At 46.3% G+C, this 23,316-nt stretch overlaps 1 protein-coding gene across 1 annotated transcript in view; it reads right to left on the reverse strand.

Moving 5' to 3' along the window:
- B4galnt2 (beta-1,4-N-acetyl-galactosaminyltransferase 2) overlaps positions 1-22,130 on the reverse strand; it is a 28,497-nt gene extending 6,367 nt beyond the window's left edge. The window contains exons 1-6 of the mRNA XM_048366392.1: positions 21,990-22,130; positions 7,155-7,355; positions 6,166-6,303; positions 4,911-5,017; positions 4,368-4,405; positions 1,583-1,763 (exon numbers count right to left, since the gene is read on the reverse strand). Coding sequence (XP_048222349.1) covers positions 1,583-1,763; positions 4,368-4,405; positions 4,911-5,017; positions 6,166-6,303; positions 7,155-7,355; positions 21,990-22,003 — 679 coding nt within the window. The 5' untranslated portion in view covers positions 22,004-22,130. The remainder of the gene's footprint in view (positions 1-1,582; positions 1,764-4,367; positions 4,406-4,910; positions 5,018-6,165; positions 6,304-7,154; positions 7,356-21,989) is intronic.
- Between the last annotated feature and the right edge of the window lie 1,186 nt (positions 22,131-23,316).

Here is a 23,316-nt window from a genome sequence, read left to right on the forward strand (position 1 = left end):
ATCCCTCTCCCACCTTAAGGCTCCTGGTGTGTGTCCTCAGGACAACATGCTGTTTACCGCTTAAACCCTCATCTCCTCTCCTGTCAGATTGTGCTGGTCAGGGGAGTAGGATTGGGGTCATAAGAGTTTGGTTATGTATGGGCAAGAATCCCTTCAACAAATCACTACTTCATCTTCTCCAGCTACAAACCAGAATGAGAACACCACCCTATTTTATCGCACAGGGTCATTTTCTAAAGGGAGAGTTTAAAATCTGAACCTGGGGAGAATGATCTTTTTATAACTAGTAGGCATAGGTCCCAAGCCACACTTATTCTCTGCTGGTATCCTGGTAATGCATTCTGGGTAGCTAGCTACTCAAAAGGTGTATTTTGTTTGTTTGTTTTGCCAGTCCTGGGGCTTGAACTCAGGGCCTGAGCACTGTCCCTGGCTTCTTTTTGCTCAAGGATAGAACTCTACCACTTGAGCCACAGTGCCCTTCTGGCTTTTTCTATATATGTGGTGCTGAGAAATTGATCCCAGGGCTTCAAGTATATGAGGCAAGCACTCTACCACTAGGTCATATTCCCAGCCCCTCAAAGGGTGTTTTTGTATTTGCCTTTTTGTGTGTGTTCCAGCAATGGAGCCTAAACTCAATATCTTGGTGCTGCCCCTTAGGTTTTTTCACTCAAGGCTAGTGCTCTACTGCTTGAGCTCCACCTCCAACTTTTTAGTAATTAATTGGAGATAGGGGGTTCAGACTCTCCTACCCAGGCTGGTTTTAACATTTGGTCCTCAGATCTCAACCTCCTGAGTATCTAGGATTACAACTATGAGCCACTGGTGCCCAGCAAGAAAGGGTACTTTTTTTTTAACCAACTCAGAAAGAAGGTAGCAGGAGTTTATGCCAGGAATTACTGGAATGAGAAGAAAGAAGTAGAGAAAAATCATGCCCTGGAATTGGGAGTCTCTCCTACTCTCCTCTCAGCTGAGGACTTCAGCTTTGCAATCTGAATAGAATGACTAACAGAACCAGATGATATTATGGTTTGAAGTGTGCCCCAAAGGTCCCTGTAGTAAAGATTTGGTTGCCAGCATGATGTTATTGGGAGGTAGAGCCTAGTGGGAGGTCTTTCAGTTATTGTGGGTGTGTCTCCAGTAAAGGGGACCATGAGACCTAACCCCTTCCTCTTCTGTTCTTTTGCTTCCTGATCATGTAGTTTTGCTCTATCTTCTGCAAAATCAAAGAGCCAACCCATTATGGAATGCAATCTCCAAGGCTGCAGGCCCAAATAAATCTGGTCTCTAGTATTTGATATAGTGAGCCAAGCAAGACCTCTACCACCAAGCTGTATCTTCAGGCCTTGACTAACACAGTTGGTTTCTGGTGAGCAATGAAAAGCATCTGCTTCCTCCTGGAGTGATTCTGTGAGACTCTTGGCAATGTGGGGATGGTATTGGGATAATTGGGTAATTGGGAAGTTAAGATCTGGGGTTCAAAACAGATGCAAGGGAAGAGAGCAGGTAGGCTTCCCAGAAGATTTCAATTGGGCTCAGTGGTGTTTTCTAACTCCCTAAGCATTGCGCAATCAAAGGCTCTCACCCATGTCCACTCTGTTGTGCTGGTAGTCTGTGCTGGTGTATGTCATGTGCTGGAGGATGAAATTCAAAATCTTGCGATCGCTGGTCAAAATAGTCAGCTGTTTCTGGCCTCTGCCCTGCACCACGTTGTCTGGGATGTCAGCAAGGGTGTTTAATTTCCCCAGAGAAGCTCTCAAGGTGACCTAGGGTGACATTAAGTGTAGTCACATTATTGTCAGCCACCAGTGGCTCATGCCTGTAATCCTAGCTACTTAGAAGGCTGAGATGTGAGGATCGAGGCTGGAATTCAGCATGGACAGACAGATCTTCAAGACTCTTACTCTCAATTAATCACCCAAAAGCCAGAAGTAGAGCTGTGGCTCAAGTAGTAGAGCACCATCCTTAAGTGAAAAATCCAAGGAAGCGTGCTAGTCCCTGAGATCAAGCCCCAGTACCAGCCCCCCCCCCAAAAAAAACTATACTACGAATCACCACCAGCCATCCCTGGAACTTCTTTATTATTCCCAAGTGACACTTTATATTTTATTTATTTATTTTTGCTAGACATGGGGCTTGAACTCTTGGCTTGGGCACTGTCCCAGAGCTTCTTTTGCTTAAGGCCAGCACTACCACTTGAACCCCAGCACCAGTTCCAGCTTTTTCTGTTTTATGGTACTGAGGAATTGAGTCCAGCTAGGCAAGCACTCTACCACTAAGCCACATTCCCAGCCCCTCTACAGCTTCCTTTGCTCAAGGAGAGCACTCTACCACTTGAGCCACATCACTACCTCCAGCTTTTTTTGACTAGTTCATTGGAGATAAGAGTCTCACAAGTTTCCTGCCCGGGATGGCTTTGAACCATAATCCTCAGATCTCAGGCTCCTGAGTAGCTATGAGCCACAGGCACCCCGCCCAAGTGACACTTAATATACAGGCAATTGCTGAATAGTAGGGTTTGGGAAAATACCTGCTCTCAGGAAATACAAGTTCCCAGTATGGCCAGCAGGGGGCAAAGGATACAAGCATCAGAAGCACCCCAGAGAATGTAAGAACTGGCTCCGCAGGAGCTTGCACAGCCAGGCTCTTCGATGATTTGGGGGCCCTGTAAGGTGGTTGTTGTTGTTGTTTTGCCAGTCCTGGGCCTTGAACTCAGGGCCTGAGCACTGTCCCTGGCTTCTCTTTGCTCAAGGCTAGCACTCTGCCACTTGAGCCACAGCGTCACTTCTGACCATTTTCTATATATGTGGTGCTTGGGAATCGAACCCAGGGCTTCATGTATACGAGGCAAGCACTCTTGCCACTAGGCCATATTCCCAGCCCGGCCCTGTAAGTTTAAGGACTCCATTCCTGCAAATGTTTGGCTTGTAGACACCATTTTGTTAGGTTTCTTCTTAATCCAGCCATTGGTTGGGGATCCATTCCCATTATGTTTCTTTCCCAGGATAGTCTTGATCTCCTGGGCTTGAGGCTCCCTCCTGCCTCAGCTTTCCAAGCGGCTACCTGTACTGCTGCTTTTGACTTCTGCTTGTCAACCTTCCCTCCTCCTCACTCCAACTTCCAAAGGAGTTTTCCAGAAGATGCTTCTCTACCCTTTTGTCCTTGTATTGTAGCATACATCCTTGCTAGAGTATCCCATCCATTCTCTCCACTTTAAAGGTCATCCCTTGCAAGTTTCCAGTTTATCACTTTCTTCTTTTCTTCTCCTTTGTCAGTCATGGGGCATGATCTCAGGGCCTGGGTGCTGTCCCTCAGCTCTTTCACTCAAGGCTAGTGCGCTACCTCTTTGAGCCACAGCTCCATTTTCAGTTTTCTGGTGGTTAATTGGAGATGAGAGTCTCACAGACTTTCCTTCCCTGACTGGCTTTGAAAAGCACTCCTCAGATCTCAGCCTCCAAGAAGCTAGGACTATAAGCATGAGCCACCCTCACCTGGCTCCGTTTATTTCTCTCTAAGATCCAGCTGCTTGACTAGTCACCTTGCTAGAAGTAACTCAAACTTGGTATCTTCAATACTAAACTACTGGTTGTTTTGATACTGCTTCCCTGCATTGCTGGAATGACAAGTGTGAACTACCATGCCCAGCCACTGGATGAAATGGAGTCTTGCAGGTATTTTGGGGGTGGGGGTAGTGGGGGGTGGACTGAAACTACTATCCTGTCTCCACCTCCCAAAGAGTGAGCCAGTGCTTCACACGGTCTTTGAAGTCCTCCCTCCAGCCACCTCCATGACTGAAAAACTCAGGCCCTGCATCCTGCCCAGGTGCACCTTGAACTCACATGATATTTCATCTAGACAAGGATATGGGTTCAGTCAAGCACTATGAGCATGGGCTGGGAATGTGGCTTAGCGGTAGAGTGCTTGCCTAGCATGCACGAAGCTCTGGGTTTGGTTCCTCACATAAAGAGAAAAGGCTGGAAGGGGCGCTGTGGCTCAAGATTTAGAGTGATAGCTAGCCTTGAGCAAAAGAGCTCAGGGACAGTACCCAGGGCTTGAGTTTAAGACCCATAACCAACAAAACAAAAACTGTGAGCAGGCTGAGATATAAGGATTCCAATTCAAACCCAGAAAGTTGTGAGACTACTAATCTCCAATAAATTACAAAAGAAGTTAGAAGTGGAGTTGTGGCTCAAATGGTAGAATGCATAAGGCTACAAGCCTTATGCAAAAGACAAAAGACACTCAGGGACAGTGCCCACCCAGGCCCTGAGTTCAAGCCCCAGGGCTGGAAAAATAATAATAACCCTGGGAACAGCTACAGTCGGGGGGGGGGGGGTAGGACAGGACTCAGGAAGTGGAGGGGCTCTTACCTCATACATTGGGGCATCAGGCCCCTCATACTGGAGACCTGGAGGACACAAGGAAAAGAACAAACAGTTCCATCTGAGAGGACACCCAGGTTCCTGAAGGCTCTCCCTTACTATTCTCCTGAACATCCTTGAGTCCCTCCAAGCCAGGAGCTGGGAGCACAGTGTAATCCTAGCTACTCAGGAGGCTGAGCTCTGAGAATCACAGTTTGAAGCCAGATCAGGCAGGAAGTTCATGAGACTCTTATCACCAATTAACCACCAAAAAGCTAAAAGTGGAGCTGTGGCTTAAGTGGTAGAGCACTAACCTTGAACAGTAAAAAAGGTAAGGGACAGCACACAGGCCCTGCATTCAAGCCCTAGTGCCTGTACCCACACCCGCACCCACACAAAGTCTCTTCAAGTTTCACTCCTGTCCAGAGTGGTGGTCTACGTTTGCCTGCTCTCAGTAGCTCCATGGCCATTCTCTGCAGATATGCAATAATGTCTGTTCTCCCTTCTTTTGCCTAAAAGGAATCAGGCCTGTCAGGATGCAGCTGGACCTACCTGGGATGGGAACTGTGTGCAAGGGCATCACTTCCACTCCATGCACAGGGTACCCAAAGGGGAGGTTGGGCTGAGCCAGCAGAGGCGGTGGGCGCGGCAGCCCTTCTCTGTGGGAGAATGCAAAGGTGAGCCTCTGTCCCAGTGTACAGACCCTGGCCTTGACCACATTGAAAAGTCAAAAGTACAATGTTGATGTCTCTCCTTCTCCAGCTCTGTGATGTAACCCCTTCTCCAAACCCTAGTCCACAAAGGTATGAGGCAGCATACAATAAAACACAGAAGAAAAAATACAAATCACAATCAATAAGAAAAAAATAATAAATTAAGCTGGGCATCGGTGGCTCATGCCTATAATCATAGGAGGCTGACATCTGAGGATCACAATTCAAAGTCAGCCTGGGCAGGAAAGTCTGTGAGACTCTTAGCTCCAATAAACTACTCAGAAAAAGTGGGGAGTAGTGTTGTGGTTCAAGTGGTAGAGCCCTACACTTGAACACAAAGAGCACCCCCCCGCCCCCGCCCATTGAAGCCCCAGTACCGGCAGAAAAAGAAGTTTCAATTCAACACATCAGTTTGTGAATACAATCTATCTTGTTACCACTCCCATCATTCCCCCCGCCATTTCTCCTTACCCCACTCATCCCCTCAAGTTATGTGGAGTCGTTTTTCATTTTTCTGGCTTGTCCAGTTTACTGGCTTGACAGTTTCCTTTTTTTTTTTTTTTTTTTTTGGCCAGTCCTGGGGCTTGGACTCAGGGCCTGAGCACTGTCCCTGGCTTCTTTTTGCTCAAGGCTAGCACTCTGCCACTTGAGCCACAGTGCCACTTCTGGCCATTTTCTGTATATGTGGTTCTGGGGAATTGAACCCAGGGCCTCAGCACTCTTGCCACTAGGCCATATCCCCAGCCCTCCATTTTTTTTAATGGTGTTACTATCCTACAATTTCGGGGGTGGGGTGGGGCTTTCCTATGATTAGTAAAAAGTTAGAACTAGACTTATAGCAATTCTCCAAAAACAGCCAATGAAGGAGGCGGAGATGGGGGATGGACAAGCTCTGTTTAGGCATCCCCTAAACATATATCCCAGTTAGTATCATTAGCACAATTTCAGTGGCCTTCCCTTATGTAACCAGTGACAAATTCTCCCCCAGGGTCCTCTCAAGAGGGGAAAGTCTAGCCTTTATTCCCTCAGGCTCCCTCACTTCCTCAGCATGCAGTGGTATGCATTCCGCATTTACTCTCCTGAGGCCGCATTACCTCCTCTGAAAGTGCTCAAACTCAGCCTGTCTCCTCGCATTCACCTCCGGGAGTTCCTTCTCATCATAGGCTCTCTCAAAGTTATAACCCTGTTGTTTTCGAGAGGCTCCACATTGGCACTGGTTTTGAGGGAAGAGCCTAAAACAAGCAAGAGAACTGTGACCAAGGGCTGGGTGGGGCGGGCAGGCATTCACCTGAAAAACCTCTTCTTCACATCCCCAGCTATCTTAATTGAGTTGCGACCTGAAGTGGCCCCTTATAGAAACAATGAAAGGGAGGGAGGAAGGGGAAGAAGGGAAGGAATGGTGGAAGGAAGGAGGCATAGTGGCCCTCTCTTAAATAATCCTCTGTACCCAGCTCCTTTAAACCTGAAAGCCATGAGCTTGTGGCTCACGCCAGTCATCCTAACTACTCAGGAGGCTGAGGTGTGAGGATCACAGTTCCAAACCAGCCCAGCTTCCCCACTTTCCAGAAAAAGTCTACAAGACTCTTATCTCTTAGTTAACCAGCAAAAAGCTGGTAGTGGAGGTGTGCCTTAAGTGAGTACAGCCACCATTCTTGAGTGAAAAAGCTAAGTGACAGCACCCAAGGCCAGAGTTAAACCCCCACCCACCCCCCTACACACACACACAAACACACACACACACACACACACACACACGTGCCCATGTGCAGCCCCCTCCTTCCACAGAACAGTGTTTTCCCTCTGGTCTTGGCCACACAGCTCTCCAAAGCTTTTAAGAGATTTTTCTGAGTACTACAAACAACAGAGACTGTTTACAGGAACCAGGCCCCTTCTGGTTTGTACAACAGGAAACTGGCCCAGATCAAGAAGGAGGAAAGTATGGGGGAAGGGCAGGGAAGAGCCTAGTATACCCCAAGGGGAGCAAGGAAGAGAAGGCAAGGAGGACCATGGTGACAGAGAGAGAGAGACAGACAGAGAGAGAGAGAGAGAGAGAGAGAGAGAGAGAGAGAGAGAGCTCCCTCACCAGATCCCCTCGTAGCTGAAGAGCCTCCTAAGGTGCTCCTCAGGTAGAAATTTCATAACCTGGCCACTGGAAGCAGGCTGAGGCAGCTCTGGCTTGAAGCTGTTGAAGTCTGCTTGGAGGAACATACTTCGGGATGTAAATAGAACAAGTCCAACTCCTAAGGCTATAACTAGTATCTTGAGGAGCCATCGGAAACTGAACCTGGTGGGACACAAACAAGCAAAGCACATTAAATCCTTCTCCTTGCTGGGCTCCAATGACTCATTCCTGGAATCCCAGCCTCTCGAGAGGCAGAGATCTAATGATCACAGTGCCAAGTGTTGTATGGTAGATGCGAGAACAGGGAAGCAACCACTTAAAAGGCTGAATTTGGAGTCGTAATTGGAGCACTAGCTGGCAGCAGGGGAACTCTAGTCACAAAGCCCTAAAGAATACAACACCCGGCTTAAATACCCAAAACCCACACAAGGTACATGAAATTAATCTTAACAAAGTAGAAAGCAATTCAGATGTGAACACAATCAAAGTGGATCAAAAACCAGTGAACACTCAAGTCTAACAAAGATGTTAAATATAAGCCAAAACAATCAAATGTGGACACAGTCAAGGGAAATCAAGAGCCAATCTTCTAAGGAGTGTAAGACATTTCTGGAACTTACCAACTCCTTATTTCACAAGTCAGCCTAAACAGACAAATCCAAGAGACTCTTACCTCCCATTAACTACCAAAAAGCCAGAAGTGGACTTGTGGCTCCAGTGGTAGAACACTAACCTTGAGCAAAATAGCCAAAGCAAGAGCTCTAGGCCCTGAGTTCAAGCCTCAGTCTAGGCACAAAAATATTTTTTTCGGGACTGGGGATATGGCCTAGTGGCAAGAGTGCCTGCCTCATATACATGAGGCCCTGGGTTCGATTCCCCAGCACCACATATACAGAAAATGGTCAGAAGTGGCACTGTGACTCAAGTGGCAGTGTGCTAGCCTTGAGCAAAAAGAAGCCAGGGACAGTGCTCAGGCCCAGAGTCCAAACCCCAGGACTGGCAAAAAAAAAAAAAAAATATATATATATATATATTATTATATACAGGCATGTGCCACCAGTGCCCAGTTAAAACCACTTAAAATTATTACAGACTTGGGCACCAGGGGCTTATAATCCTAGCTACTCAGGAGGCTGAGATCTGAGGATCTCTGTTCAAAGCCACGACAGGCAGAAAAGTCTGTGAGACTCATATCTCCAATTAATCACTGAAAAAGCCAGAAGTGGTGCTGTGGCTTGAGTGGTAAAGTGCTAGCTTTGAGCAAAAGAAGCTCAGGAATGGTGTCCAGGTCCTGAGCTCAAGCCCAGGACTGGCAGGAAACAAAAATATTCCTGAATAGGAGTGTAGAGAGGCAGAACACTTGCCTAGTATGCTCAATATCCTGGACTCTAATCTTAGTACCATGAGAAGGAAAACAAAGAAAATACATGAACTATTCCGTGTGTGTATAAGTGAAATAGTAATATGAGATGGTTGCCTCCTCATGCCAGAAGTGGCACTGTGGCTCAAGTGGCAAAATGCCAACCTTAGGGACAGTGCCCAGGCTCTGAGTTCAAGCTCTTCTACCAACATTAAAAAAAATCAGTATTGGGCTGGGAATATGGCCTAGTGGCAAGAGTGCTTGCCTCGTATACATGAAGCCCTGGGTTTGATTCCCCAGTACCACATGTATAGAAAACAGCCAGAAGTGGCGCTGTGGCTCAAGTGGTAGAGTGCTAGCCTTGAGCAAAAAGAAGCCAGGGACAGTGCTCAGGCCCTGAGTTCAAGGCCAAGGACTGGCAAAAAAAAAAAAAAAGACCTCACAACTGGGAAACAGCTAGTGTCATACACCAAGGTGGAAACAAAATTTAAAAAATCAGTATTAAAAAATATCAACATTAAAAAACTCAATATTCGGGGCTGGGGAGATGGCCTAGTGGCAAGAGTGCCTGCCTCATATACATGAGGCCCTGGGTTCGATTCCCCAGCACCACATATACAGAAAATGGCCAGAAGTGGCGCTGTGGCTCAAGTGGCAGAGTGCTAGCCTTGAGCAAAAATAAGCCAGGGACAGTGCTCAGGTCCTGAGTCCAAGCCCCAGGACTGGCCAAAAAAAAAAACCTCAATATTCTAGCAAACACATTGGAATGATAATACAGTAGTTTTGCACTCAGTTTAACTGAATTGGAACCATGCTTCCAGGAATTCTCACAGTATGAGCCACCTGAAGAATGATCAGAGAAATTTGCATGAGATTTGCAAAAGCACAGTAGAAGCCCTTCCAACTCTGAAGATGCCCCCTGTTCCAGTAGTGAGTGGTGAGTGGCAGAGGTTTGGTAGTTCTGTCCACTTTGTCCTGATATCCTCTGCCCCTACACATCTGTCCATTCTGCATCCACCAGTCCTTCCTGACAACTGGTCTTCCTAACCAAAAAACACCCCAGGCTCACTACCAGAACATTCTGTCTTTACACCTACACCCATATTAGAATCTTATTAACATATAAGAAATTCAGGGGCTGGGGATATGGCCTAGTGGCAAGAGTGCTTGCCTTGTATACATGAGGCCCTGGGTTCGATTCCCAGCACCACATATACAGAAGATGGCCAGAAGTGGCGCTGTGGCTCAAGTGGCAGAGTGCTAGCCTTGAGCAAAAAGAAGCCAGGGACAGTGCTCAGGCCCTGAGTTCAAGGCCCAGGACTGGCCAAAAAAATAAAAATTAAAAAAAAAAAGAAATTCAGCCAGGCACCAGTGGCTCACAACTGTGATTCCAGTTCCTCAGGGGACTGAGATCTGAAGATTGTGCTTCAAAGCAAGCCCTGGCCCATGAGACTCTGATCTCCCATTAACCACCAAAAAAACAAGTGGAACTGTAGCTCAAAGTGGAAGAGCACTGGCCTTGAACAATGAAAAACCATCTCAGAGGCAGTGCCTAGGCCCTGAGTGTGAGCCCAATGACTAATTTTTAAATAAAGAAATTCAAGTCAGGTACAAGTGGTCACATCTGTAATATTAACTTCTCAGGAGGCTGAGGTCTGCAAGAATTTCTTTCCTTGGGCTGGGGATATGGCCTAGTGGCAAGAGTGCTTGTCTCACATCCATGAGGCCCTGGGTTCGATTCCCCAGCACCACATATATAGAAAATGGCCAGAAGTGGCGCTGTGGCTCAAGTGGCAGAGTGCTAGCCTTGAGCAAAAAGAAGCCAGGGACAGTGCTCAGGCCCTGAGTCTAAGCCTCGGGACTGGCCAAGAAAAAAAAAAAAAAAAAGAATTTCTTTCCTTGTGTGTGTGGGGGGGGGGGGGGGGAGGGTGTACGTGTGTATGTTGGTCCTAGGACAATACTGGTGGTGTGAACCACCAGGGCCTTGCACAAATCTCACAAACTTTCTACCCAAGCTGGTTTCAACTCTCCATCCTCGGATCTCAGCTTCCTAAAGAGTTAGGATTACAGGTGTCAGCCACCAGCCCCTGGCTAATAATACCTTGCTTCTTTCCAACCACTCTTGGAGAATAAAAGGTAGAGGTTTTCTGGTAATGAACTGAATAGATATTCGAATATAGTATATACAGTGAGCTATATTCTTTACTATTTGAACACTCCAACACTTTGAGACAGAGACCACCACAAGAGGACAGAAAAGCAAACTCCTAGACCCTTAACTTACTACCCTTAAGTTAAAAGCATGGTCCCTGGTTGGTCGGTTTTTCTATCCCACGCTGGTGCTTTTTCAACCGCAGCTTCAACATCTCAAGTCCTTCAGCTTTGACCCAAGGCAGGTATTTTTCCTCTAACCCAACACCCTCTTCCTTTTTTCCCACCGCAGGCCAATAGGAACTCAGAATTTCCCTGGACAGGATATTCCTCCCAAGCCCCGCCCTCCAGCAGACCAATCAGAGCTCGCCTCTCCCTTCATTCTAGGGCAGCCTGCTTTCCTCTTTGGTTGGTGCATTCATTAAAGCCTTGCCCATCTACCACACTTTTGGCTCAGTCTCTGTCATCTCTGCGCCAAAGACTCCACCTCCAGGAATATTTTGTTTTACTATGTAATTGATCAAGTTGTGATGTGTATTGATGTTAGCTCAACCATATATTCAAACTGTCTGGGAAGGTGTGGGACCAGAGTGCTCTTTTGCTCAAGGCTAGAGCTCTATGACTTTGAGCCACAGCCCCACTGGAGGTCTTCTGGTGGTTAATAGGAGATTAGAGTCTTTCTGACTTTCCTGCCTGGGCTGGCTTTGAATCCTAATTGTGAAAGCCCAAAAAGTGGAGCTGTGAGACACGAAAAAATTGGGAGTTTGGAATGCCTTTCTCCCAACACACTCTCAGAGTACTGTTTACTGGAAAGGTTAATCAGTCCTGGCTTAACAAGAATTCAGATTTCTATCCTGGGTGTGGGATTTCCACCCTAAACTGCTTTGGAACCTGGAGATAGACTAAGGTTTAGGCAAATTGTAAGTAAGCTGTTTACTGTTTAGCTCTAGTTCCCAAGATGAAGTCATCTACCAATTGTACACAAAATATTGTCACTTGTTCATGCTTATACCTTTCTGCACATCCTTCCCTATACAAAACCAATAAAAAAAATGTTGGTGAATGGTACCTTGGGATCTGAAGCTACTGGAAGGCTATAGGTCCCCCGGTACCCCAATCTCAGTTCTCCAGTCTGGTCTCCATTACTGCCTTGCTCCCAGTCTGGGAGAGTTAAAGAGCAAGTCGCAGGTTGCCACACACAATCCTCAGATCTCAGTCTCCTAAGTAGTTAGGACTACAGGCATGAGCCACCAGCATCTGGAAAAAGCTACTTACTTTAAAGGAATTTCTGAATATACTACATATAGTGTATATATATGCATATATAGCATATACATACATATATTTTGTGTATACGCTATATATGGTATGTATATATATGTGTGTGTGTTTGTGTATATATACACATCTACACATACATATATACACCTGTAATCCTAGCTACTCAGGAGGCTGAGATCTGAGAATTGAGATTCAAAGCCAGCCCAGGCAGGTAAGTCCATGAGATTCTTATCTCCAGTTAAACCACCAGAAAAACTGATAGTAGCACTGTGGCTCAAAGTGATAGAATGCTAATCTTAAGCTGAAGAGCTCAGGGATAGTGCTTAGGCCCAGAGTTCAAGCCCCACAACCAACAAATACAAAAACAAAAACAAAATGAGGGGCTGGGGATATGGCCTAGTGGCAAGAGCACTTGCCTTGTATACTTGAAGCCCTGGGTTCGATTCCCCAGCACCACATATACAGAAAATGGCCAGAAGTGGCGCTGTGACTCAAGTGGCAGAGTGCTAGCCTTGAGCAAAAAGAAGCCAGGGACCGTGCTCAGGCCCAAAAAAATGATCCTTTCTTGAATTCTATACTTACATACACACTATATATGTGTGTGTGTGTGAGAGAGAGTGTGTGTGTGTATGTGTGTGTGTGAAAGAGAGAGAGAGATGTATGTGTTGTTACTGTTGTGCAAAGTCGCAAGACCACCCCCAAGAAGACCACCGAGATTCAGACACTCCAAAATGCAAAAGCAAGGCAAGGCTTTATTTAAGGAGCTGCCAACTCGGGCCTCGTCCTACCCACCGACACAGCGGAGGTTAGGAGGAAGCCCCGAGCTGTGATTACACAGGGCTTATAAAGGCAAAGAACAAGGTTACAACAATCAGCTGTGCAAGCAAGATTAGAACACAGGTACAAATCTGATTGGCTCAGGGTTCAATTCTAAAATGGGGTTCACGTGGTGGGGCCTGACTTCAAAGTCTGGCACCTCATTACTGGGGCTTAGACTCAGAGCCTTGAAGTCTTGCTTGGCTTTTTTGCTTAAGACTGGCACTGTACCATTTGAACCACATCTCCATTTCTGGCTTTTTTTTTTTCTGGGTTGTGGGGCTTGAACTCTTCTTGAGCCACAGATATGGGTGTAAGTCACTGATACCTAGTCACTTCCTGGATTAACAATTCACCAAATCTGGCTCTAGCTGGGCAGCATTTTGTAATGTAGTTATTAACTGAATCTGTTATGGGTAGGAGAATACTAATAAATGTTCAGTTCTTATCATATAATTCTAGATGTCCTACACTGCTACAACTGCCCTATTTATATACTTCAGTCTGGCTAAAGTAATGTCATGATTTTTGCCATTCGAGTTGGACTATAATGAAGAAACAGGCAGAAAAGGTCCACAATGCCATTTATAAAGCCAATGTCAAAAAAAGGAAATGAAGCAGTCACCCCTATCATGTGATCACCATGTCCCTTTCAGGTCACTGCACCAGAGAGTCCTCATGCTCCATGAACTCAGTTTGTCTTGGGACTGACAGAGCCTAGAAGACAGCTAGAGCTACAGCCGGGGGGTGTTGGGCCCACAGCTTCCCTGCCCAAGGCAGCAAAGTTCATGTCAACTTCTCTAGGCTCAACAGAAACCAGTTAGCCAAGATTTTCCTTCTGTTTTAGAAAGTAACTTTTTTATTTCTGAATATTTGATCACTATTTTTTGGTATGTAAACTAAGGTAGTTTGACATCAAAGAAGCACAGACTTAGCTGTTTATACATGCATTAAAATTTTTAAAAGCATTTTACAGGGGGCTGGGAATGTGGCTTAGTGGTAGAGTGCTTCCCTTGCATACATGAAGACATGGGTTCGATTCCTTAGAACCACATAAGCAGAAAAGGCCAGAAGTGGCGCTGTGGCCCAAGTGATAAAGTGCTAGCCTTGAGCAAAAAGAAGCCAGAGATAGTGCTCAGGCCCTGAGTTCAAGCCCCAGGACTGGCAAAAAAAAAAAAAAAGATAGATATACACCATTTCTGGATAACTTAGTCAAGAATTTTCAGTTGCAACTAATAGAAGCCAATTCAAATTTTACACATAATTACTATGAATTTTAAAAAATGGTGCCAGTCCTGGGCTTGAACTCAGGGCCTGGACACTGTTCCTGAGCCTCTTTTGCTCAAGGCTAGCATTCTACCACTTGGACCACAGCACCATTTCTGGCTTTTTCTATATATGTGGTACTGAGGAATCGAACCCAGGGTTTCATGCATGTTAGGCAAGCACTCTACCACTAAGCCACATTCCCAGCCCCAACTATGAATTTTTAATATAGTTATATAATAACTACTCATTTTTTTCCACAATACTAGTAGCACAAGTATATCACTTTATTTTCTTCAACTAACTTAAAATTGGTCATTGCCCATCTTCACAGTGATGGCTGGAAATTTCAAAAGTTGTCTCTTGGAATTTTCAACTTATCTGTGGCTCCTCTAAGACCCTGAGAGGCAAAAAGAAAATCTTCCAATTACAGTAATTCAGCTGGGAATATGGCCTAGTGGTAAAGTGCTTGCCTCGTATATGTGAAGCCCTTGGTTCAATTCCTCAGCGCCACATATACAGAAAAAGGCCGGAAGTGGCGCTGTGGCTCAAGTGTCAGAGTGCTAGCCTTGAGCAAAAAGAAGCCAGGGACAGTGTTCAGGCCCTGAGTCCATGCCCCAGGACTGGCAACAAAAACAGAATAAACCAATTCCAGTAATTCTAGACAATGCAGGCCCATCTTCCCATGTGTACACATGTACATGCACAGTCTATAGTAGCCAGTTTCTAAACTTGTTCCCACATAGCTCTGCCTCCAGATATTCATACAATTGTGTAGTCTGTTCTTTCACTGGGTGTGGCCAGATCATACATAATGTGTTATTTCTGAGACTAGTTAATAAAAGACATCGTAAGTTTAATCTTGGTAGCATGTTGAGATGATTTGCTCTGTGGAAGTGAACTGGCAGGTCATGAATTACCCATTGAGACCCAGCTGAGCAGGATCCACAGCCTCCAGCTAACAGGAAGTAGATCTTAGTGCCTAAATCAAGCCTTTCACTGATTATGATTATTTTCATTAAAATGTAGTTACTGGGCTAACACGTAGCTCAGTGGCAACGCACTTGCCTAGCAAGTGCAATGTCCTAGGTTTGATCCCCAGTACGAAGGGAAAAAAGCCTGTAATTCTAACTACTCAGGGGGCTAAAATCTGAAGATAGTAGTTCAAAGCCAGCCCATGTAGAAAAGTCCATGAGACTCCTATCTCCAATTTTCAGGGCCTCATACTTGCTAGGCTAGTATTTTTACCACTGAGCCATACCTCCAGCCCTTAAAATACAATTATCTTTACTAAAATCAGTAGTTTGTGTTAGTACCTAGGAAGCTTATCATTGTTGTTTTATTTATTATGGTGCAGGAGAGTGAACTCAAGACTCTCCTCATGGGAGACAAGCACTCTACCATTGCCATACACCCAGTCCGTTATTTTTAAGTAACCTAATAAATATTATTAGGAATGGGGTTGTAGACCAATGGTACAATCTCCTTATCATGCACAAGACCCTAGGGTCCATTCCTAGCACCACAAAAAATACATTGTTTAGGAAGTATAATAATTTGGGGCTGAGGGCTGGGAATATGGCCTAGTGGCAAGAGTGCTTGCCTCCTACACATGAAGCTCTCCGTTCAATTCCCCAGCACCACATATATGGAAAATGGCCAGAAGTGGCGCTGTGGCTCAGGTGGCAGAGTGCTAGCCTTGAGCGGGAAGAAGCCAGGGACAGTGCTCAGGCCCTGAGTCTAAGGCCCAGGACTGGCCAAAAAATAAAATAAAATAAATAATAATAATTTGGGGCTGAGAATGTGGCTTTGTGTTAGAGTGTTTGCCTAGCATGCATGAGCACTAGGTTTGTTTCCTCAGTACCACATAAACAGAAAAAGCCAGAAGTGGTGCTGTGGCCCAAGTAGTGGAGTGTTAGCCTTGAGCAAAAGCAGCTCAGAGACAGTGCCCAGACCCTGGGTTTGCAAGCCTTAAGACTGGCAAAAAAAAAAAAGAAAAAAAAGGATGATAATTTGCTGGGGGGCTGGGAATATGGCCTAGTGGCAAGAGTGCTTGCTTCGTATACCTGAAGCCCTGGGTTTGATTCCTCAGCACCACATATATACAAAATGGCCAAAAGTGGCGCTATGGCTCAAGTGGCCCAATGCTAGCCTTGAGCAAAAAGAAGCCAGAGACAGTGCTCAGGCCCTGAGTTCAAGGCCCAGGACTGGCAAAATAATAATAATAATAATAATAATTTGCTGGTTGACTATGAACTAATTGCTTTAGCTCACCTTCCTTCTTTCTTTAATTCTTTCCTTCCTTCCTCAATTCCCTTCCCTTTCCTTTCTTCTTTCCTCTCTCCTTCCCACCCTCCCTTTCTTTCTATCAGGCTCAAACCCATGGGCTCATACATGTAAGGCAGGCACTCTACAACTTAGCTAAGCAATACCTCCCTCATTTATTATTTAATCCATACACAAAATAGTTTACCCCATTTGAAATGTTTAAGAAGTGTGATTTTTAAGCCCGGTGCCTGTGGCTCATGCTTATAATCTATTCAGGAGGCTGAGATCTGAGGATGACAGCTCAAAGCCTACTCTGGCAAGAAAGTTTGTCAAACTCTATCTCTACTAAAACAAAACAAAACAACAAATTAAAAAAAAAAAACTACCAAAAAAGCCATGAGTAGAGTTGGGGCTCAAGTAGTAAAGCACTAGCCTTGAGCAAAAATCAGGAACAGTGCTCACACCCTGAGTTCAAGGCCCAGGACGGACACTAAAAAAAGAAAAAAAATATGATTTATTTTCTGTTGTTAATTATCTTTAAAGGATGGTGACAATAATAATTATTACTAAACATAATTCTGTCCATGAGAGGAAAGACATATTAAAACTTCAGGTAAAACAATATTTAGAAATGGATGGCTACCTATACATGACTAAAATTGAGGGGGGAGAAGGGAAGGAAAGATTTAACCAGGGACATCTCATCTGCTGCTGATGTCAACCCTTCTCCCAGAGGTCAGGACAATTGTATTCCCAATATGTAGAACAGTATCTGGCACCTAGTAGGAATAATCCAATATTTGTTCTAAACAAGGAAAAGAGCTGGACAGGTGGCTCATGCCTGTAGGCTGAGTTCTGAGTACTGTGGTGGGAAATCAGCTCCAGCAGGAAAATCCTCGGGACTATTTTTGTCATTCCTGGGACTCAAATTCAGAACCTGATTGCTGTATTTGAGCTCTTTTGCTCAAGGCTACCACCACTCTAGCTCTTTGAGCCACAGCTCCGCTTCTGCTTTTCTGGTAGTTAGTTGGATATAAGAGTCCCATAGATATTCCTGCCCAAGCTGCTATTAAACCAAGATGCTCAGATCAGCCTCATAAGTAGCTAGGATTATAGGGTGAGTCACTAGTGCCCAGCCCCTGAGACTCTTACCTCCAATTAAGCCCCAAAAAGGAGGGAAATAGAGCTATGACTCAAATTGTACAAAACTGACTCTGAGAAAAAAAAAATAGCTGAGAATGTGGCTTAGTGGCAGAGTGCTTGCTTAGTGTATATAAAGTGCCACATAAGCAAAAAAGGCCAGAAGTGATGCTGTGGCTCCAAGTGTTACAGCACTAGCCTTGAGCAAAAGAAGTGAAGGAACAGTACCCAGGCCCTGAGTTCAAGCCCCATGGCAAAAAATAAAATAAAAATAAATTTAAAACCCTCAGAGTTAGCAAGGTGCCAGTGACTCTTACCTAGCCCTAGCTACTCAGGTGGCTGAGATCTGAGGATCACAGTTTGTTTCTTTCTTTTTCTTTTTGCCAGTGCTGGGCTTTGGACTCAGGGCCTGAGCACTGTCCTGGCTTCTTTTTGCTCGAGACTAGTGCCCTACCACTTGAGCCACAGCCCTACTTCTGCCTTCTTGATGGTTAATTGGAGATAAAAGCCTTATGGACTTTCCTGCTCAGGCTGGCTTCAAACTAAGATCTTCAGATCTCAGCCTCCTGAGTAGTTAGGATTACAGGCATGAATGACCAGTTCCCAGCTCTCCATGAGACTCTATCTCCAGCTAACCACCAAATGCCACAAGTAGAGTCTTGGCTCACGTAGTAGTGTGGTATCCTTTTTTTTTTTTTTTTTTTTTGCCAGTCCTAGGCCTTGGACTCAGGGCCTGAGCATTGTCCCTGGCTTCTTTTTGCTCAAGGCTAGCACTCTGCCACTTGAGCCACAGCGCCACTTCTGGCCATTTTCTGTATATGTGGTGCTGGGGAATTGAACCCAGGGCCTTATGTATACGAGGCAAGCACTCTTGCCACTAGGCCATATCCCCGGCCCGTGTGTGGTATCCTTGAACACAAAAAAACTCAAGTACCCAAGCCTGAGTTCAAACTCACACACACACACACACACACACTCAGATTTTTTTGGTACAAAAATAAATAATAAAAAAGCATAGACATTGGGCTGCGGATATGGCTTAGTGGTAGAGTCCTTGCCTAGCACGTATTAAGCCCTGGGTTCAATTCCACAGTACCATATAAACAGAAAAGGCTGGAGGTGGTGCTGTGGCACAAGTGGTAGAGTGCTAGCCTTGAGCAAAGGAAGCTCAGAGACAGTGCTCAGCCCTGAGTCTAAGCCCCAGGACTGGCAAAAAAAAAAAAAAATAGACATTAACCTGAATACTAGGCTGCAGTCCAACCTGGTTTTTTTTTTGTTTTTGTTTTGTTTTGTTTTTGGGTTTTTTTTTTTTTTGCCAGTCCTGAGGCTTGGAGTCAGGGCTTGAGCACTGTCCCTGGCTTCTTTTTGCTTAAGGCTAGCACTATGCCACTTGAGCCACAGCGCCACTTCTGGCCATTTTCTGTATATGTGGTGCTGGGGAATTGAACCCAGGGCCTCATGTATACAAGGTAAGCACTCTTGCCACTAGGCCATATCCCTAGCCCCTCCAACCTGTTTTTTTAAGAGTGGTCCTTGGGCAATCTCCTCACTTGATTTCCCCAACTGTAAATGGAAATAACAGCAGTACATTCTTGAAAGGATACGCTAGGAACAACACTGGAAAAATCTCGAACGGATCTTATGTATGCATGAGTACACCTCGGAGAATGAGATGAAATGGATTTCACAATCAATTTGGAATCAATGATGCTAGTGATCACTTCCAGGGTTGTTAAGGTCTGTTGTACCTTGTTAACACTCTTTCTCTCTGGAAGACAATTATCCTTACAAAGTCAGAAGCAGAAAGAAATATTGGCTTCCCAGAGGTTACACTGGACAGCAGCCAGTGGAAGAAACAGAAATGTAGATTAAAACCACGAATCATAAAGTCTGATTCTTGCTGTTCATAAGAAAGGAAAAGTCAAGTTTGCCAAGAGTGTGACAGATTTCAGTTTATTAATACAGTGTAAATGCACTGAATCTGATAACACGAATCCCAGCTTCCTCATACCCAGTCAACCAAGGAGGACTGGGACATTAGAAAGGGAATGTTGGGAAAAAAGCCCTTAGCCTGTGACAAGGAACATTCAAGGTCAGCCTGACTTTCCTCATTGCCTACATCCTCTGCTGTGTGTGTGTGTGTGTGTGTGTGTGTGTGTGTGTGTGTGAACATGTGCGTATGTGTGTGCTGGTCGTGGGGCTTGAACTCAGGGCTCCAGTGCTATTCTGAGCTTCTTTGCTCAGGCTAGCACACTCCCACTTGAGCCAGGGCTCCACTTTAGATTTTCTGATGGATCATGAGAGATAAGAGTCTCACAGACTTTCCTGCCAGAGCAAGGCTTTGAACTGTGATCCTCAGATCTCGGCCTCCTGAGTAGATAGAATTGCAGGCATGAGCCACTGGCACTCGGCTCTGTGCTGTTTTTTTGTTTTGTTTTGTTTTTTGCTAGTCTTGGAGCTTGAACTCAGAGCCTGAGCACTGCCCCTGGCTTTTTTTTTTCCTCAAGGCTAGCACTCTACCACTTGAGACACAGCACCACTTCTGGCTTTTTCGGTGTATGTGGTACTGAGGAATTGAACCCAGTGTTTCATGCATGCTAGGCAAGCATTCTACTGCTAAGCCACATTCCCAACTTAACTTTTTTCCCCTTCCATTTCCTGGTCCTTGTTTTGATAGGGATTAACTCTTGCTGGGCAGTAGGTGCCCTACTACTTGAGCCACTCCCTGTCCATTCTTTGGCATTTTTTAAATATTCATTTTTCAGGTAGGTTTTGGGTCCACCTTTGCCCTGACTAGCCTTAAAATAGCAATCTTCAGCTGGGTGCTGGTGGCTCACACCTGTAATCCTAGCTACTCAGGTGGCTGACATCTGAGGATCACAGTCAAACCCAGGGCTTCATGTATACGTGGCAAGCACTCTTGCCACTAGGCTATATTCCCCCATGAAATTGTTTATCTCCAACTATCACCAGGAAACCAGAAGTGGTGCTGTGGCTGAAAATTGTAGAGCAGAAGCCTTGAGCAAAAGAGCTCAGGGATAGCACCCAGACCCTGAATTCCAGCCCCTGGACAAGTCCATCCTCTCCCCCCACCAAAGAAAAGAAGAAATGTAATCTTCTCTCCACCCCCAAGCCTTTAGAAAAAAAAATTTATTTTCAAAGTCTTATTAAATTGCCCAAGCTGCTCTTGACCTTATACCAAATAGCTAGGCTTACAGGAGTAATCACCCCCATACCCAGCTGTTTCACAGTTTGTTGTTGTTTTCCTGTTGTCAGTTGTGGAACTTGAACTCATGGCCTGGGTGCTGTCTCTGAGCTCTTTTGGTCAAGGCTAAGGCTCTACCACTTTGAGCCACAGTGCCATTTCCGGGATTTTTTGAGTAGTTAATTGATGAGTCTCACAGTGACTTTTCTGCCCAGACTGGCTTCAAACTGAACTGTGATCCTCAGATCTCCTGTTCCAGAATTTTGAAAGATACCAGAGAGAGACAGAGACAGAAAGAGAGAGAGACAGAGACATAGAGACAGAGAGAGGGAGAGAAAGGAGGAGAGAGAAAAAGAGAAGTTGCTGGATATGGGTGATTTGTACCTGTCATCTTGCTACTTCAGAGGTTGAGATTTGAGAATCTCAGTTGGATGCCAGCCAGCGCAGGAAAGCCTGTGAGTTCTTATCTCCAATTAACCACCAAAGAGCTGGAAGTGGAGCTGTATGTAGTTCAAATGGTAGAGCAATAGCCTTGAGCACAACGTTCCAGGACCAGGCTGGGAATGTGGCTTAGAGGTAGAGTGCTTGCCTAACATGCATGAGGCTCTGGGTTTGACTCCTCAGTACCACAAAAACAGGAAAAGAGGGAAGTGGTCCAGGTGGTGGAGCGCTAGCCTTGATCTAAAGATAGTCAGAGACAGTGCCCAGGCTCTGAGTTCAAACCCTAGGACTGGCACCAAAAACTAAAAATAAACTCTAAGGATTAAAAATATATTTCTGACCCTTTTTCCTAGTTTATAAAAACATTAGTTGTGTCCTTTAAGTCCTTTCCCCCTGTTGATTATGCAGGTGAGCCCAGGGGAATGTGGGAGACAGGAGAGAGGGGAACCTAGAGGTGGAGCTACGGAGCAGCTGGGTGTGAAGGGCAAGTTTCCAAACTCCCAGGCTCTGCGCTCCGGTTGCTTTGGAGTGGCCCCCAAACCTGGTCAGCGCCAGCTCTGTGCTCCCTAGGCCAAATCACACACACACACACACACACACACACACACACACACACACACACACACACACACAGTTTAGGCAAACTAAATTTTCCCATGGAAATCTCAGCTCCCTACTCCTGCATTTACAACCCCGCAGTGGGGTGTCATCGAGTCCCCACGAGTGTCACCAGCAGCCTCTGCCACCTATGCGCAGGGGCGCAGGACGGACGCAACTCCACGGAGACACTGGCCCCCTCCCTCAGCCTTGGGGTCTGCCCACAAGCACCGCCCACTTCCTCTGCTCTGGGGACACCGGGGACACTCACTCATTGGAAATCATTGCGAATTCCACCGCCTGCGATGGCCGGGGCTCTAGGGGCCAGGCAGCCACCCCGCAGACAGCCCAGCGCTGGTGCCACTTGGATAAGTTGTCCCGAGTCCCACAGTGGAGGAAGCTGCCCAAGCTTGGGGCGACGCCTGCCTTTATGTCCTCCCCTCCCCACCCCACTTCCCACCCCCGCCCAAGACCTTAGCCAGCCTGGCCCTGCATCTCTGGCCCATTGGACTTTACGCGCCCGCCGACCCGCGGGTGCCCCAGGCACCCCCAGAAGGCGACTGGGTGACCACGGACCTTGAGTACGGTACTTACGAGGTAAGTAGCGAGCTCAGACCCAAACGCTTTATTTACGTGGGGCCATTATTTCCCAGTCCCAAGTGTTAGCCCCACATTGCCGATCAGGAAGCAAGGCGCGGGGATCCAGACTGCCCTGGGATTCAAATCAGATACAGATGATCGAGTGGGGCGTGACCTCCCCTCCTCCTCCTAGGCCTCAGCTCAGAATCAAACCCCCTCGCTCCCAGGCTGACCCGGCTCGGTCGCCTGGTTGCCTCCAGGGGACTGCCCAGCCCACGGTCTCCATCGCTGGAGATCACGTGGATTCTGGATTCGGCTGATGGAATGGGAGTGGGGCAAGGCAGAGAGGAAGGTCAGATCCCTCTCCTTCCCACCAGAAAAAGAAAACCGCAGCAGGAGCACCCCTCTCTTCTCCCTTGCCCTCTGTCCCATCCAGCGCTCGCAGCCACCGCGTCCCTCACCCCACCCTCTGCTCGGTCCTGCGCTCGCAGCCGCTGCGCTGCGAGGTTGACTGTGCGCACACTGCGCCCGCGCCCTCAGCTGGGCTCCCGGGCTTTTCTCCCGACCCACCTGCGTCTCTGGCGCCGCCCCTTCCCTCACTGGGACCTCGATCCCCTCCTCAGACGTCTTTAAAGAAATTCAATTCCGAAGCCCATTCCTAGTTCCCAGTCACCCAGTCACCGCGTTCTTACCTTCTTCCCGCTAAACTAAGTCTAATCATTCACTCATCACTCTGCCTCTCCCACAGCGGGACCTGCTGAGAACGGATAGATAGATGATGGGTAGATAGGTGATAGTTAGATATAGATTAGATAGACAGACAGACTGGAAAGTTGTATTCATTTTAACAAAAAAATCCAGAAATAAACGACAAAAGCAGTACTCTCCCCTTTAGTTTTTGGTAGTGTGTACAGACATTTTGTTTTGTCAGTTGTGGGCCTTGAAATCAGGGCCTGGACACTGTCCCCGAGCTTTCTTGCTCAAGGCTAGCACCTGGGCTAGCTGGAGCTGGCATTGAC

Source organism: Perognathus longimembris, chromosome 17, assembly GCF_023159225.1.
Source record: "Perognathus longimembris pacificus isolate PPM17 chromosome 17, ASM2315922v1, whole genome shotgun sequence".
Classification (NCBI taxonomy): domain Eukaryota; kingdom Metazoa; phylum Chordata; class Mammalia; order Rodentia; family Heteromyidae; genus Perognathus; species Perognathus longimembris.